The sequence below is a fragment of the Schistocerca cancellata genome, chromosome 12 (genome assembly GCF_023864275.1).
Source record: "Schistocerca cancellata isolate TAMUIC-IGC-003103 chromosome 12, iqSchCanc2.1, whole genome shotgun sequence".
Lineage (NCBI taxonomy): Eukaryota > Metazoa > Arthropoda > Insecta > Orthoptera > Acrididae > Schistocerca > Schistocerca cancellata.
Genome location: NC_064637.1, coordinates 159,806,719 through 159,824,360, shown reverse-complemented (window position 1 = coordinate 159,824,360; position 17,642 = coordinate 159,806,719). Strand labels below are relative to the sequence as shown.

Here is a 17,642-nt window from a genome sequence, read left to right as displayed (position 1 = left end):
AGGGAGTGCCGTAACTGTAATGTGGTGATTCAGTCTAGTTTTGAGGCAGTTCCACGCGGGCGGCGCGCCTATTTTTAGATTCCCGCCTTCCCGCTGCTTATCCGCCCGTCCTCTTTGCCCTCGCGGTCCAGTTCTTCTCCTCTCCGCTCTGGTCCTCGTCTCCGCTTATCCCCCCTCCACGCCGGCCGCTCTCCCAACAGACGGCGTGTGACGTTCCGCGGGCAAAGAGGACGGCCGGAGAAGACGAACCAGCATCCTGGGCAGCGCGCGCGGGCCAGTCTGGTGTGCGCCGCGCTCTGGAGTGCATTGTTTTTCGGTTACGAGCTGCGTTCGACTCGCGATGTGATGAACTCCCGTAGGAGGGTATAGCACAGCTCACCGCCGTACCCTCCCGCGCAGCTTTCGGGTCCTTCCGCAGGCTGCACACCGACTGAAAGAAGAAGCGAGCAAACGCTGCGTTCGCCGCCTGCGCGGACTGCCTTCGCATCTCCGGAGCGGCGTCCAGTTTTCGATTTCATTTTTCGCGGGAAACGCTCTTCTCCGCCGGTCTACGGCGTGTGTCCTAGCGCGCTGTACGGCTGTCAGCAGGAGCTGACAACCCACTCGTCTGGCTAGCATTTCAGCACGTGTCTTCGCTAGAGCTTTTCAGACTGTTACCGATTTACACCAGTATTTTTATATAAACTCTTTTTGCCTTTGCTGAAAGACATTACTTTAGAAAACTATTTACAAATAAACAGTGTGCGACTGTCGTTGTGATTTAGAACAAAAGTAGTACAAATGCGCAAGGCGAAACTGTGATACAGTCTGTGATAACTTATTTTAATCAGTGTACAAAAAAGAAAAAAAATCTATTTTATTCCTATAAACATTATATTTGTGGAACAGTACTTACATTTTATTTGCGATAGGCGCTGGCATTTTTTGCATATGAACTGTCGAGAGACTTTTTTATCGAATTAAGATTCTTACTGTCTAATTTTAGAGGAGCATTTGGCTTTTATATAGTTATTGCACAAGTTGGTTCGTGTTTGTTGCGGGACCGCTTCCAGACTGACTTTTTATTAGCACTGTGCAATTACTGTTCTTGGCGTGAGCCACCGTCCATTTTCGTGTAGTTGTACAGGACATTGTGACAGGCGTCATCTTCGTACTTTCGTTTATTGTTGGAACTTTTGTTGTTGCGAATCATAAGGCTGTGCGTTGTGACGAGACTGTGTTGTATTCGAAGAAACTGCGTCCGTAGCTATTAAGTGATCGTTTGTGATATACTTGTGAATCAAGACATTGGGGAGAGAGTTGGTGAAGCAAAGAAGTCTTTCAAAACTTGGTTTGTGAACACTGTACGAGTACAAACAGTATACGTAATTTTAAATAGTAATAGACGCGTTGTTGCGCATCTGAGATAGATATCTTTTAGAGAACTTGTAAGCTGAGAGAGAGTTCAGAGCTTATATATACGTAACAAAGCATCATCAACCATGCTGGTAGTCTTCATGTGCATTATGATCAAGATCCTGGACTTTTCCAGCGGCCCTCTCAAGCCGAAACGCAGAAGAAGCAAGCGCCGGATGCTACGAGGTAAGCCATTCGCTGGCGACCGCCATTCTATTGCCGCTGATCCAATCACGTGCGACCTTTCTGAAAGCTGCACCAATGAGAAAGACCGTCACTTCCAAGCCCTGCTCTGAGGGTTTCCTGTTTATTTATAAAATGTTGCTTTGTTGACCTTTTTTCTGCACTCTCCGTGTGTTTACTTTTTTTTGCCTTCAAATTTATTACCCTCCACGCTTTCCACGTGCGCACACACAAACACACACACACACACACACACACACACACACACTGCAGCTCTTTGTCTAGTGCTGCCTGCTAACTGCTAAGTTTAGAGCAGAGGGGTTGTTGCTCTGCCCTCGTATATTTGGAACCGCGCGACCAACGCCCATCGCAGCGTCAGAAACGTTTCTCGGCAATGAGAAATGCTCGAAGCGACGCCAGATCACGCGGCGGCCATCTTAGCAGCGTCACTGTTCGTGCGGTCAACAATGACGCGTTTGTCACTTCGCATTTGAGATTCACTGCAGTGGTCTCCTCCCATTTCAGTTAAAACCTTTCGATGATTCTATGGTATTATAGATTCTGCGTCTACTTTTTTGTATTGTGTACTTCAAACATTGTCCGATGATTCTCAAATACCTTAGTCTTTATTACATAAGATAAAACACTTTTTCTCTGCATTTTACAGCGCTAAATTTTACACTGCCGTACTAGGTATCGGTTCCAACCCGTTTTCGGGAACTGCATTTTCTAGTCTTACGACACTGTTTCGAAGTTATGAAACAACCAAAAAAATTATGAAGTAATAATTACAATATTTCAGTAAGAGGTGACAGTTGAGGCAGTTAATTGAAGTAACCCACACACTGCTGACTGTTTAAACTATAGAACATCGTAGCGGAAGCTAGTTCTTCATACGTATCACTATTTGACATCATATTTCGTGAACTGTGTGTCGTACAATGACATAATTTTGCTCGTACATTCAGTGGTATTTTTGGATACTGTCTGCAAAATGTGTTGCGAGTTGAGTTAGTAGTAAAGAAGTAACAAATTAAAAGGCCATGTTGAATGCTGAAGCTTTATTGCACAAACAGCCAAAATGTAGTAAGCGATAAACTTTTTTTTCATTTCGTCATTTTGTGGAAGCAGTCACAAGAAAAGTGTGAAATTTGTCGAAAGTCGCTAAGTGCTCTCGTTCCCAAATACTTCATGAATACAGTGTTGGGTAATGTGCACACAGTGAGTTACATTGCTTCCACACACACACACACACACACACACACACACACACACACACACACACAGTCACTTAATCTAATACTTGTCTTACTGTGGTAAAATTCTAACATGACATTATAGCTATTAATGAGTAGATTAAGACAGCATTTTAAAAGTTTAAATTCGGTCAGTAATAGTGTGAAATATTGAACATTAAATTTTTGCTGCCCCTGAAAGCCATTAGTTAGGCAGCGTGCGACTGGGACCATGTACTGTTTTTTCCTCCTTTCGTTCGACTCTGATTGCAAATTTGACTTTAATCAAGTGTCGAAATACCAATCACGAAGTTATTTGTAATGATAGTGTGAATAATATATTGAGGAAAAGTAGCTAACTTGAGCATGACTTTGGTACTGTTACCCTTTTCTAAACTATTTATGTCTGTGTTGTAGATATGTTGTTGTGGTCTTCAGTCCAGAGACTGGTTTGATGCAGCTGTCTATGCTACTGTATCCTGTGTAAGCTTCATCATCTCCCAGTACCTACTACAACCTACATCCTTCTGAATCTGTTTAGTGTATTCATCTCTTGGTCTCCCTCTACGATTTTTACCCTCCACGCTTCCCTCCAATATTAAATTGGTGATCCCTTGATGCCTCAGAACATTTCCTACCAACCGATCCCTTCTTCTAGTTCAAGTTGTGCCACAAATTCCTATTTTCCCTAGTTCTATTCAGTACCACCTCATTAGTTACGTGATCTACCCATCTTATCTTCAACATTCTTCTGTAGCACCACATTTCGAAAGCTTCTATTCTGTTCTTGTCTATTTATCGTCTGTGTAATAAAGCTGGTTTCTGAAACACTATTTTTGGAAAATACAGTGTGCTGTCAGAGTATTTTCAACATACCTGATAAAAATATCAAAATATCCATTACTAATCTAGTTATTTAATTTACTTTTGTTTTATGTTTTTGTTACTTTATATTTTATGTTCATGGTTTTTTTTTTTGTTTACCGTTCCACGTAGATGTATTTTGTTAGTTGAAAGTAGTAAGTAACCCGTTATTGTGATAGAGAATAATTACAATATATGATAATCTGTAAGGAAATGCTTACACTATGCACATAAAATGAACAAAATTTCTTCATATAATATACCCACAAACAAGCCAATATAAAACAAAATTCAACTGGATTTTAAATTGTCGCGGGTGATACGCTAAATATCCTGATTTCTATCACGCATATTTCACTACATTGGCAAGCCTTTTCGAAGAGAACCGATTATACATCAGTGCCTGCAACTTGATTACATCGTTTGAAGTCTTCTCACAAATGTCTGTCATGGACTGTGCAGCTGGTCCCAGCGGAGGTTCGAGTCCTAGCCTCGGGCATGGGTGGGTGTGTGTGTTTGTCATTAGGATACTTTAGGTTACGTAGTGTGTAAGCTTAGGGACTGCTGACCTTAACAGTTAAATCCCATAAGATTTCACACACACCTGAACATTTTTGAACACAAATGTCTTCCAACATCGGAAGCTGTACACGTCCATGGCTGTAGCTGCTCCGTGGAGCCCTTTGGTAGTGGGTTATTACTTCAAATTATAACAAAAGTTAATTGTTCGGTTTTCAAGAACATTAATTACGTGTCAAATTTTATAGGAAAAAAATTTTTACGTATCGTTCTTTCGAAGATGTTCCCTGTAAAATTAAAATACCAGATTACATTTCAGGGTGTTTTATGGCTTGAAAGTGAAACTGCGCACAGTCAAAAACTACATAATTGAAAATTACATCATGATCATCATCATCATCATCATCATTTAAGACTGATTGTTCGGTACGGGCTTTTGTCAAAGTTTCGAGAACATACCTTCACCGAAGAGTCAAGCAGTATATTGCTCCCTCCTACGTATATCTCGCGAAGAGATCATGAGGATAAAATGAGAGAGAGTAGAGACCACACAGAGGCATACCGACAATCCTTCTTTCCACGAACAATACGAGACTGGAATAGAAGGGAGAACCGATAGAGGTACTGAAGGTTCCCTCCGCCACACACCGTCAGGTGGCTTGCGGAGTATGGATGTAGATGTAGATGTAGATTATGCCTTTCAGCGTTCAGTCTGGAGCATAGTCCCCCTTATAAAATTCCTCCATGATCTCCTACTCAGTGCTAACATTGGTGCCTCTTCTGACGTTAAACCTATTACTTCAAAATCATTCTTAACCGACTCCAGGTACCTTCTCCTTGGTCTGCCCCGACCCCTCCTACCCTCTACTGCTGAACCCATGAGTCTCTTGGGTAACCTTGCTTCTCCCATGCGTGTAACATGACCCCACCATCTAAGCCTGTTCGCCAATTTTTTTTTGATTTCGTCATTGTGGACACCCTCCTGCCATTGTTCCCATCTACTAGTACCTGCAATCATCCTAGCTACTTTCATATCCGTAACCTCAACCTTGTTGATAAGGTAACCTGAATCCACCCAGCTTTCGCTCCCATACAACAAAGTTTGTCGAAAGATTGAACGGTGCACAGGTAACTTTGTCTTGGTACTGACTTCCTTCTTGCAGAAGAGAGTAGATCGTAGCTGAGCGCTCACTGCATTAGCTTTGCTACACCTCGCTTCCAGTTCTTTCACTATGTTGTCATCCTGTGAGAATATGCTCCCCAAGTACTTGAAACCGTCCACCTGTTCTAACTTTGTTCCTCCTATTTGGCACTCAATCCGTTTATATCTCTTTCCCTTGACATTACTTTCGGTTTGGAGAAGCTAATCTTCATACCACAGTCCTTACATTTCTGATCTAGCTCTGAAATATTACTTTGCAAACTTTCAATCGAATCTGCCGTCACAACTAAGTCATCCGCATATACGAGACTGCTTATTTTGTGTTCACATATCTTAATCTCACCCAGCCAGTCTACTGTTTTCAACATATGATCCGTAAATAATATGAACAACAGTGGAGACAGGTTGCAGTCCTGTCTTAACCCTGAAAGTGCTCTGAACCACGAACTCAATTTACCGTCAACTCTAACTGCTGCCTGACTATCTATGTAAAGACCTCTAATTACTTGCAAAAGTTTGCCTCCTATTCCATAATCTCGTAGAACAGACAATAACTTCCTCCTAGGAACCCGGTCATATGCCTTTTCTAGATCTATAAAGCATAGATACAATTCCCTGTTCCACTCATTACACTTCTCCTTTATTTGCCATAAGCTAAAGACCTGGTCCTGACAACCTCTAAGAGGCCTAAACCCACACTGATTTTCATCCAATTTGTCCTCAACTAATACTCGTACTTTCCTTTCAACAATACCAGAGAAGATTTTACCCACAACGCTGATTAAAGAGATACCTCTGTAGTTGTTACAAACTTTTCTGTTTCCATGTTTAAAGATTGGTGTGATTACTGCTTTCGTCCAGTCTGATGGAACCTGTCCCGACTCCCACGCCATTTCAATTATCCTGTGTAGCCGTTTAATTACGTAATGGAAAAAAATACTTATTGCACACCTTCCAAATTCCATCAAGATCGTTTATTGACACTTGGGAATGTGCCCATGTTAGCGATATCAAACGTCCCAAAACTTATGCGAAACAAATTTTACGAAATGTAACTCTCGAAGAGTAGGAGAGGGGATGGCAACAATCTATAAGGGACGATCGAAAAGTTTCCCTTCGATGGCCGTACAGTCGACAATCAGTATGCCAATCGGGCACTGGGACGACCAGTCACACCGACGCACCAGTTTCAAGATGCCCGTTTGGTGAAACACCCGTGTCGTGATGTGGGAACGAGTCCGCAACTGTCTGTTGCACGTCCTCGTCAGACAGCAATCTTCGACCCTGCAAGACCTCTTCTAAGTGACCGAAAGCGTGATAATCGGACAGGCGCCGTTCTCTAGGGATGCAGACGCCAGGTTCCTTGAAAGCAATAAGCAAAGGGCTCCGGTAGTCGAAGAACTGGGTCAACATCACATTTCCAGCAGATGGATGGCGCTTGAACGTCATCGCACGACAGATGACACCACTGCCGCGCACACACACACATTCTTCATTCTCCGATTGATGTCTACCAGTCAGAAGCCAAGAAAGGAATAACAGCACGTTGGTACGACACATTTGGTAATACAGTCACCAGCACGCACTTCGGGGAGAGGCGAATGCCACACCGATCCCCTTGCCTTCATGTCGGTGCTTATATACCCTCATCGGAGTCGCGCTTTGTTGCGTATACGCTGCAGCAAAGCCCTCAATCGGAAATTTTTTGATCGACCCTTATACGAAAGGAATCATTACAAAAGAATATTTTCAAGTGGTGCACCGAAGACTGGCGATCAGATTACCGATCTCCCCTGGTTTCACAGCGACGTTAACGGTGCACGGAAGACATTTGCTGCCATCGAGACAGAATGACCGACGACGCCACGTGTCCGCATACTGCAGGCAACCGCAGTGTGGGGGGCACGTGCTGCTGGAATGCAGTGACTTGGACAAGCCGAGAAACATATTACTCAAGCGTGTGATGAAAGACGGAAACTGGGCAAGCAGCAAGAGTGAACTGGGACAGCTATTTTTAAAGGACTTGTATGAATTTTGTAATCTAATAGTCTTTCAAATGGAGAAGTTTCAGTCACAAATTGCAAAACAAACTGTACATTAATTTTAAGGCAGAAAGGGAAACCATTATACTGTAAGAGAATCGTGCATTATGTGAAATATCTTTTTTTCGTATCTACTACAAAAGTCGTAATTCAGTAAACAAATGTAGTATTGGTCCGTGCAATGGAGCGTGTTGATGATGATGATGATGATGATGATGATGATGATGATGATGATGATGTAATTGTTGTTGATGATGATGATGATGTAATTGTTGATGATGATGATGATGTAATTGTTGATGATGATGATGATGATGTAATTGTTGATGATGATGATGATGATGATGATGATGATGATGATGATGAAATGAAAAAAAAAATGATCGTATGGCATTGTTGGCCGGGAGGCCCCATAGGGGGAAGTTCGCCGTATTGCAAGTCCTTTTTAGTTGACGCCACTTCGGCGACTTGCGAGTCAATGATGAATAACACACAACACCCAGTCATCACGAGGTAGAGAAAATCCCTGACCCCATCGGGATTCGAACCCGGGACCCCGTGCGCGGGTAGCGAAAACGCTACCGCAAGGCGACGAGTGTTATAAACGCGTGATGGATCAGCTAATCACCGAACGTCGGTGGAATGCATTTATCATTACTCAGAGCCTTGAATGTGCAAGATAATCTTCGTGACAGAAGTTTGGTCGCCGCTCGCAATAGAGGTCAGTCGTATCTGTTACGTTACGTGTTATCACTTTGTGGAATCGCTATCTCAAGGTTTCTCTTTTCAACCATGCACTCTTTTTAAGTGCCCTTTTGTAGCGCTCTAATTATCTCTACGTTCTGAGCGGTGCGCAGTTTCCACCAGGTTCTGGTTACGATGAGTAATTATTTTATTGAATAGAAATACAGATAACAGGGAACGGTTTCTTACGCACTGTTTGTTTGTTTCTAAACTATAGTTTTCAAACCGTTTCAGTGCCACCTTCATGTGGAGCATGCGGAACTTGGGTACTTGTGCTCGGCGTGATACTGACTTGCGTCAGTGTGGACGGTGTTGGTGTTGATATCCAACTGACACCTTCCAGTTACGTAGCTGGTCAGGACACGGTGCCATTCATAGGTTGCCTGTCCAACGAACCCAGGAGCAACATAAATGTGATTTTCAGTATTACATATATCTATCGACTGAATTTCAAAAATTTGAAATGCCGTCTTAATCTACCCATGAAGAGCTATACTATTACCTTAGAGTCTTTACACAGTAAGACAACTTATACACCTAGGAATTATGTATATGTCATAAGGTAGAGTAACTCTCCGCGCACGAATTTCCCAGGTTACATTCAAGCAATAATGGACAATTGAGAGCACCTACCTATTCCCACCAAACTTTGAACCATAATTCCAAACTTTTACGAAACTCTTTCTCCCTGACACGTACCACAAAATGATTAAAGGAAAAAGTTTATCACTGGCTAAATTTTCGCTGTTCGTGCAGTAAAGCTTCAGCATCACACGTGACGTTTTAATTTATTACTTCTTTACCACTAATTTTATTCGCAACACACTTTGCAGACAGTATCCACATACGCCACTGACTGTACCTGCGGAATTACATCATCGTACTCGAACGACAGTGAATGTACCTACAAAATTATGTCATCGTACGACACACACTTCAGAAGATATGACGTCATAAACATTGAGAAGCAGGGAAAACACGTTTTTCGTAAAACGGGGCGCAGATTTCCCAGACTGTATTCATCCAGTCTTGGTCTTGAGTGTTTCATTATTCTGTGTGTAACTAATCTGATACTAATGAAACCAGCACAAATGCGGTTTTGCTTCTTCAACTGCAAAGATTTGACATGCTTAAGGTCAAATATTTTACTCATTAACTCAGTTGTAATCAGACGACTGAAACCGTTTTGTAAATGGGAGTTCGATTCTTTAAAGAATCAGGCGTCTGAGGTTTCCAGTCCGCTAGATACACTGTCACCAGGAAACTGACAGCATACAGAATGAGCTCCACCACTACAGCTTTCATATTACACCTGGTAACGCCCACTGTGAGCTAGGTGTACAAGTGAGGGTCTTCCAATCTGGGAGGGCTTTTGCGAATAAAACTCGTCGCGTAAAGTTCGACCCCTCATGGAGGCGGCAGCCTACGTCTCTCGAAAGCTGCTCGCCGTAGCTCACAGGCGAGGAAAACTACGCCAGCTTTTTCGGCAGAGGTGAGAGCACTCGCATAGTGCTGAATGGCCATTTGCGTCCCAGATTTGTGCCGTATTTCACAGTTTGTACACTACCTCATATTGGTAATAAATTCTGCCGTTCTCACGCGCAGATTAAATGCAACTACCCACGAAATTACATGCTTTGAGCCATAATACGTGGCCGTGGTACGTTTCTGAGCGAAGAAATCGCCCGGTTTACCTCCTAAACTGAGGGTATCCAACCTTTTGACTTATCTGACACACAGTGGAAAAAGGTGAGTGTTTTGGAGCAGCACATGACATACTTAACCCCAAGAATAAGCGCCGAGAGAGGGGGGGGGGGGGGAGAAAAATACGGAATGGGCCAATGAGAGAATATTAAATATTGATTTTATCGTAACTTTACAGAAACGAATTTTTTTTTTTATTTCACAGATTTGTAACGTTGTTGCTTTAATTTGCTATGAAAGCGGTACTGATAGCCAATAAAAGCGGGTTAAAAGCTGTGAGCTGTGTGGGGAAGTTAACCTTGCATTACTGCGCAACTGTTTCACCAGGTATACAGTCTAGCTTACCAAATTCCCAACCAGACTAACATTAATTATAATCTTTTAATAGTCATACGACAACCGGTGATATATATATATATAAAAGAGAATTTAAATAAAAAGAAATAAATCAGTTTATATTTGGAAATTTATTTTAACATTGATCATTGAAATTTCAGCATATTAAATTTGATTCCTAACTAAACTGGTGCGTTATTTAGGATTGTGGAAAATGTGAGTTTGTAATCTTACGGAACACATCAAATATGGAGCCAAGATTGGGAGACTGCATACAACACTGCATTCATAAAATAACACACAAAGAACGTTGAAACATATGCAAGAGGAAATTAACCACAACCAACCGATTCAATTTTCACCCAAAGAAATTACGTTCGTAGCGCAGTCCTGTCCGTCATGAAATTACCACACATTGGTATACTAAATTCACACTAACTATCTGTGAAATCTTCCCGAAAAGAATAGCTGAGGGCTACTTTGATGCTTACACCACATGCTTCACGTGGTCGACTTGGTTTACACACAGAGTGCAACTCCACAATAATTTTGATAATTAAAATAAATTAGATCGAAAAGCAATTTACAAAAGAAGAACCTCGAACTGGTTACTATCGTCTTACTATTAACCTGATGGGTCAAACAATTGTATAAGCACGTGGTACTGGTCTCACAAAGTACACCCCACGGGGGTTGAACATAAAGAAAAGTTGTTATATTGAAAAATATTGTCAAGACGAGGCGTTATAATCTCACGAACATTCGCATTTAACATTGACGAACTTAGAGTTACTCATCAACACTTGGTTCCAATTTACTCACAAAGTACTGACAAAGCAACTACCGGAAGATATTCTGAACTTCACACGCGAATTACACTGCGTTGCAATTTAAGATAACATTAGATATTTTAGAGCTAAACCTGAAATAAAGGTGATTAAATTTTCAGTTAGGCTGAACTTAAGAAATCCATTGTCTACGGACTTAGCAGACACGCGCTTAGCCGGAGATCTTACCACTTCAGACGCTCGCCACGGACAGACTGTTCTTGTTTACGAGTAGAAGTAACACGTTCCACTACTCAGTCTCCTCCCAGATAGTCAGCAACACCACAGTAAATTTAGCAGAGGAATTTATGCCGTGAATGACAACAGATTTAAGAAATTAACATGAAAGGAATCCAACAGAGGCCTTTCAGATTGTGCGATAGTTTCTCACTACTTGGGCCGCATTGATAGCTGTTTTGGTCTGCATACGGGTCGCGGGTTGGACACCCCTGTCAATTAACAGGTTGAACAGTTCGCACATTCCGAAAGTTCTGGATCTAAACAATACAACGCAGCAAATAACATACACTCCTGGAAATGGAAAAAAGAACACATTGACACCGGTGTGTCAGACCCACCATACTTGCTCCGGACACTGCGAGAGGGCTGTACAAGCAATGATCACACGCACGGCACAGCGGACACACCAGGAACCGCGGTGTTGGCCGTCGAATGGCGCTAGCTGCGCAGCATTTGTGCACCGCCGCCGTCAGTGTCAGCCAGTTTGCCGTGGCATACGGAGCTCCATCGCAGTCTTTAACACTGGTAGCATGCCGCGACAGCGTGGACGTGAACCGTATGTGCAGTTGACGGACTTTGAGCGAGGGCGTATAGTGGGCATGCGGGAGGCCGGGTGGACGTACCGCCGAATTGCTCAACACGTGGGGCGTGAGGTCTCCACAGTACATCGATGTTGTCGCCAGTGGTCGGCGGAAGGTGCACGTGCCCGTCGACCTGGGACCGGACCGCAGCGACGCACGGATGCACGCCAAGACCGTAGGATCCTACGCAGTGCCGTAGGGGACCGCACCGCCACTTCCCAGCAAATTAGGGACACTGTTGCTCCTGGGGTATCGGCGAGGACCATTCGCAACCGTCTCCATGAAGCTGGGCTACGGTCCCGCACACCGTTAGGCCGTCTTCCGCTCACGCCCCAACATCGTGCAGCCCGCCTCCAGTGGTGTCGCGACAGGCGTGAATGGAGGGACGAATGGAGACGTGTCGTCTTCAGCGATGAGAGTCGCTTCTGCCTTGGTGCCAATGATGGTCGTATGCGTGTTTGGTGCCGTGCAGGTGAACGCCACAATCAGGACTGCATACGACCGAGGCACACAGGGCCAACACCCGGCATCATGGTGTGGGGAGCGATCTCCTACACTGGCCGTACACCACTGGTGATCGTCGAGGGGACACTGAATAGTGCACGGTACATCCAAACCGTCATCGAACCCATCGTTCTACCATTCCTAGACCGGCAAGGGAACTTGCTGTTCCAACAGGACAATGCACGTCCGCATGTATCCCGTGCCACCCAACGTGCTCTAGAAGGTGTAAGTCAACTACCCTGGCCAGCAAGATCTGCGGATCTGTCCCCCATTGAGCATGTTTGGGACTGGATGAAGCGTCTTCTCACGCGGTCTGCACGTCCAGCACGAACGCTGGTCCAACTGAGGCGCCAGGTGGAAATGGCATGGCAAGCCGTTCCACAGGACTACATCCAGCATCTCTACGATCGTCTCCATGGGAGAATAGCAGGCTGCATTGCTGCGAAAGGTGGATATACACTGTACTAGTGCCGGCATTGTACATGCTCTGTTGCCTGTGTCTATGTGCCTGTGGTTCTGTCAGTGTGATCATGTGATGTATCTGACCCCAGGAATGTGTCGATAAAGTTTCCCCTACCTGGGACAATGAATTCACGGTGTTCTTATTTCAATTTCCAGGAGTGTAAAAACATCATACACTATTGTACAGAATTATCAAACCCTAATTTAATATGGAAAATATGAATGAAATACTAGCGGGCCACCCACATGATGGCTGGAAGTTCCTGCTCTGTAGACATGTACCAGCACTGTCGGGACAGTTGAGTCTGCTATTGCGATGGGTACGCACTGTGAGTGAGTGTCAGCGATGTGTCGGCAAAAAAAAAGTAATGAAGAAAGCTGCCAGTATGTGGACTCGCGTCAAAGTTGTGCATTTCATTAGATTGTGCTGGGAATGGCCAGCGTTATGGGATTTATAGTTACTGTATTGTAGGAGCTGAGATACAAAGCAAAGTTTGTTGGCTGAAGTGGCTACAGTGCGCAACACCTCCACATGTGAAATCTACCAAAATATCCACAGTTCAAGGAATCAGACACGGGATTTTTATAAATAGATTAATTAACGCAGAGAAACACGTGAAGTAATATTTGGAAGTTATCGTTTTGAAAATCAGAAAATTGCTATTTAACGTAAAGTAATACAGCAGTATCTGTAATTTTATATTACGGTGTATTCATTGATTATATTATATGATGGGGGTTGAAGAAGTCAATGAAAGTCCAGAAGTATTTATCAGATATCCGCCCTATTTGACTTTTGAACTTTTACGAGTATCAAGGTGAAATGGGTGTAATGTTATTTCATCGTAACTGTTACTTTACTAAATATGAAAGAGAATAAACGTAACTCATGCTAGAAATAGAAGTGTCAAAAGCAATCTGTGTTCCACAATAAGGGATTTACGCATAGCAGTATCTAGAATGGCAGTTTTGGGTCCAGTAGCAAAGAGTATTTCTTCCATCACCGTCGCTGTCATTCTTGTAAAATTTCGATTTGTGGATTTTCCATCACAAGCCCTGCAATGAAATTCTTGCATTCTCCAAAACCATCCCGCCGCTTATTTCGTTCTCTTATCCAACATGAGCACGGTCGTCCACGTTTCTTCTCTGACACTGAAAGAATTAAAAGTGCAACTACAGCTGACGCTCTTCCATCGCCAAATTCTTCCTTTGCGCACAGAACCACGACTGGAAAAATCTCGCGTAGAGTGATCTCTCGTATCTCTCTCACACACACACTTTCCCTGCTGTGTATAAACGCTTCCGACATTTGCTCTCACAAGACTTTCAGACACTTACAGGAACTACTCGGAAGGAACTATCAGCGAAAATTCGCCAAAAAAAAAAAAAAAAAACACTTGTACCCCAGTCCTATACGGAACAGTACTCGCTGCTGTGGCCGATAGCCGGTGGAGATGGAAACCTCCAGTTGTATATCAACAGTTTGCAAAAACAGACATAATGTCTTATGGGATAACAGCAATCAGTGATTTTATGTTACTTAAAATCCGTCTTGATTGCAATATTTTTATTATTATTCATATAACCGGTTTCGGTTCATTCAGAACCATCTTCAGATCTGATATTTCAGTTACAGGAGTAACCCGTCCAAATTCAGCAACTTTCACATGCTACGTCACATATGTGACGTAGCATGTGAAAGTCACATAATGTGACGTAGCATGTGAAAGTTGCTGAATTTGGACGGGTTACTCCTGTAACTGAAATATCAGATCTGAAGATGGCTCTGAATGAACGGAAACCGGTCATACGAATAATAATAAAAAAATTGCAATCAAGACGGATTTTAAGTAACAGTATATCAACAGTACATCCCACACTGCCGCAGGCAACAACCCAGTGTCACGTTACCAGTAAAGTATATAAATTTCACCTCAAGATGAGCCTGAAAGGGCTCGCATTCCAGTTAATGGAGATAAACAAAAATTTCTAAAGTGATCGTCGTTACCTCTTTTATATAGATTTTATTCAGAATTGATACAGTTACAGTGATTTTATGTTCGAGACGTAAGTAGCTGGACAGCTTCAGTTGTGACAGTTTCCACTTCTTTTCCTACTTCAGCTGTCGTAACCACCGTACTGCAAAATTGTTATTCAGTTCCTTGTAATTTGGAGGCGAGACTTCCACGGCGCACGGTATTAACGCTGCCCTGAAACGCGGTCCCCGCCACGCATCGCCTGTGTGTCTACTTGAGCATACTCGCTGCGTTATCTTCACTCTCGCGCAGGCGTGCTGCGTAGTGAGCAACAGATGTTTGTACAGGTGGTTGTTCTTCGGTTTCCACTGGCAGCCTGCCGCTCTTACAATAAATAGATCCACCAACACTGTCGTACTTCTACGTCTATATCGTACTCTGCAAGCCAGCTAATGGTGAGTGGCGGAGGTTACTTTCGGTACCACTATCTGATCCCTCCAACCCTCTTCCACTCACGAATAGTGCGTGGGAAGAACGATTGCTGGTAAGCCTCTGTACTGGCTCTAATTTCTCGAATTTTCTCCTCGTGGTCAATACGCGACATGTTGTGGGCGGAAATAATATGTTGTCTGACTCCACGTGAAAAGTGCTGTCCCGAAATTTCAGTAGTAAATCCGTGTTGCACAATGGAGCGCTGCACTAGTCGGGAAGTACAGCGAAAGGTAGTGTGGGGAGCAGGTTAGTCTTCGCGCATCGTCGACGTCAGCGCCATTTTCTTTGTAGACTCCGGCTTTCAACAATCTCCAAAAAAAAAAGTAGAGGGGTAAAATAGAAGAACCCTTCTGACCAAGAAACGTGACCATACCGAGCGAGGTGGCGCAGTGGTCAGGACTCGCATTCGGGAGGACGACGGTTGAAACCCGCGTCCTGTAATCCTGATTTAGGTTTTCCGTGACTTCTCTAAATCGCTTCAAGCAACTGCCGGGGGCGGGGCGGGGGGGAGGGTTTACTTTGAAAGGGCGCGGCCGATTTGCTGCACTGTTGTTCCCTAATCCGAAGGGCCATGACATCGCTGTTTAGGTCCGCTACCTCCAACCAACCAAATGTGACCGTTTCTGGCAGTCTGCTTTGCAGGAAATGTATGGTCTAGATGATGTTACGTGAGGACTACAATACGCTGGAGGAACGCACCCATTCTTGAAACCAAAGGAAAATCTGACAATAGAACTGGAAGCTCGTTTCCAATAAAGTCTAGATAAATACGGCCTGTGAGACGATGACGTAACGCAACAGGCCCTGTCACTTGATTGCGTCTGTTACCACACGACACATTTATAGAGAAACTTTCAAGAAAGTGTCTTCCCCACAAATCGATGTGGGTTTTCTTCGAAGCACTGATGTGAGCTACGAGTGGTGTTGGCATCAACACGATTGAAGGTGGCTTCGTCAGTAAATAGTATCAGTGGGAATAGTCGGCATTTGCAGTGGACCAACGGCAAAATTCCAACGTCTACCTTTATGATATTACAATGAAATGAATACCCCTAGCTGCATACAGGCTGCCGGCCGTGGTGGCCGAGCGGTTCTAGGCGCTTCAGTCCGGAACCGCGCGACTGCTACGGCCGCAGTTTCGAATCCTGCCTCGGGCGTGGATATGTGATATGTCCTTAGGTTAGTTAGGTTTAAGTAGTTCTAAGTTGTAGGGGACTGATGACCTCAGGTGTTAAGTCCCATAGTGCTCAGCAGAGCCATTTGAACCATGCAGGCGTTGATATAAGTTAACGGGGACAGTTGAAAATGTGTGTCCCAACCAGGACTCGAACCCGGGGTCTCCTGCTTGCATGGCAGACGCTCTGTCCATCTGAGCCACCGAGGACACAGAGGATAGTGCGACTGGAAGGACTTGTCTCTGGCACGCCTTCCGTGAGACCCGCATTCCCAACTTATCCCTTCCTCCAAGATGTTGAATCCGCTGTAAATAAAACGGAAAGAGGCCGTCATACATGATGTCCGCCATATTCTGATATTCGGAACACCAATACGTTTCCTCGTTGAACGACTGCATTCTACCAAATGAATATAATTTCCTACTGCATCCGCATTCTGTTCATTTGCCCGTTCGTATGAAATACGACCTCTTGACACTGCGCTAGTCTCACGTTGTTTAGTGAAGACACGAGCAAATACTACTGTATCTGGTACTCTGTGGTTAGGAAATCGTAATCTGTGTTCTATACGAGCAGCACAATCAGCAGTGTTTGCATTACAAAACGCACGCGCAAATAGCATATCGGTACACTCAGCGATTGTAAATATGTGCGTCATGCTTAAACGGTACAGTAGAATTGCCCGACAAATCACGATCACAATTGAAAGACTCGGCTATGTAAACTGAAATTCAACATCACAACGTGAAAACGAAAAGGGCAATCGGTTAATAAATTTATAGCAACTGGAGTACCATGACGCGAAATGAAAACGTACGAGGGCAGTTCAATAAGTAATGCAACACATTTTTTTTCTCGGCCAATTTTGGTTGAAAAAACCGGAAATTTCTTGTGGAATATTTTCAAACATTCCCGCTTCGTCTCGTATAGTTTCATTGACTTCCGACAGGTGGCAGCGTTGTACGGAGCTGTTAAAACGGCGTCTGTAACGGATGTGCGTTGCAAACAACGGGCAGTGATCGAGTATCTTTTGGCGGAAAACCAGGGCATCTCAGATATTCATAGGCGCTTGCAGAATGTCTACGGTGATCTGGCAGTGGACAAAAGCACGGTGAGTCGTTGGGCAAAGCGTGTGCCATCATCGCCGCAAGGTCAAGAAAGACTGTCTGATCTCCCGCGTGCGGGCCGGCCGTGCACAGCT

The 17,642-nt window shown here is 43.9% G+C and overlaps 1 protein-coding gene and 1 non-coding gene across 2 annotated transcripts in view; one reads left to right on the top strand and one right to left on the bottom strand.

The window, feature by feature from the left end:
- The first annotated feature begins 298 nt into the window (after positions 1-298).
- Positions 299-17,642, top strand: part of LOC126109548 (uncharacterized) — a 358,294-nt gene continuing 340,950 nt past the window's right edge. The window contains 1 exon segment of the mRNA XM_049914564.1: positions 299-1,581. Coding sequence (XP_049770521.1) covers positions 1,482-1,581 — 100 coding nt within the window. The 5' untranslated portion in view covers positions 299-1,481.
- Trnaa-ugc (transfer RNA alanine (anticodon UGC)) lies at positions 16,577-16,651 on the bottom strand. Its single transcript has one exon. It is a non-coding gene; the product is annotated as a tRNA-Ala (tRNA).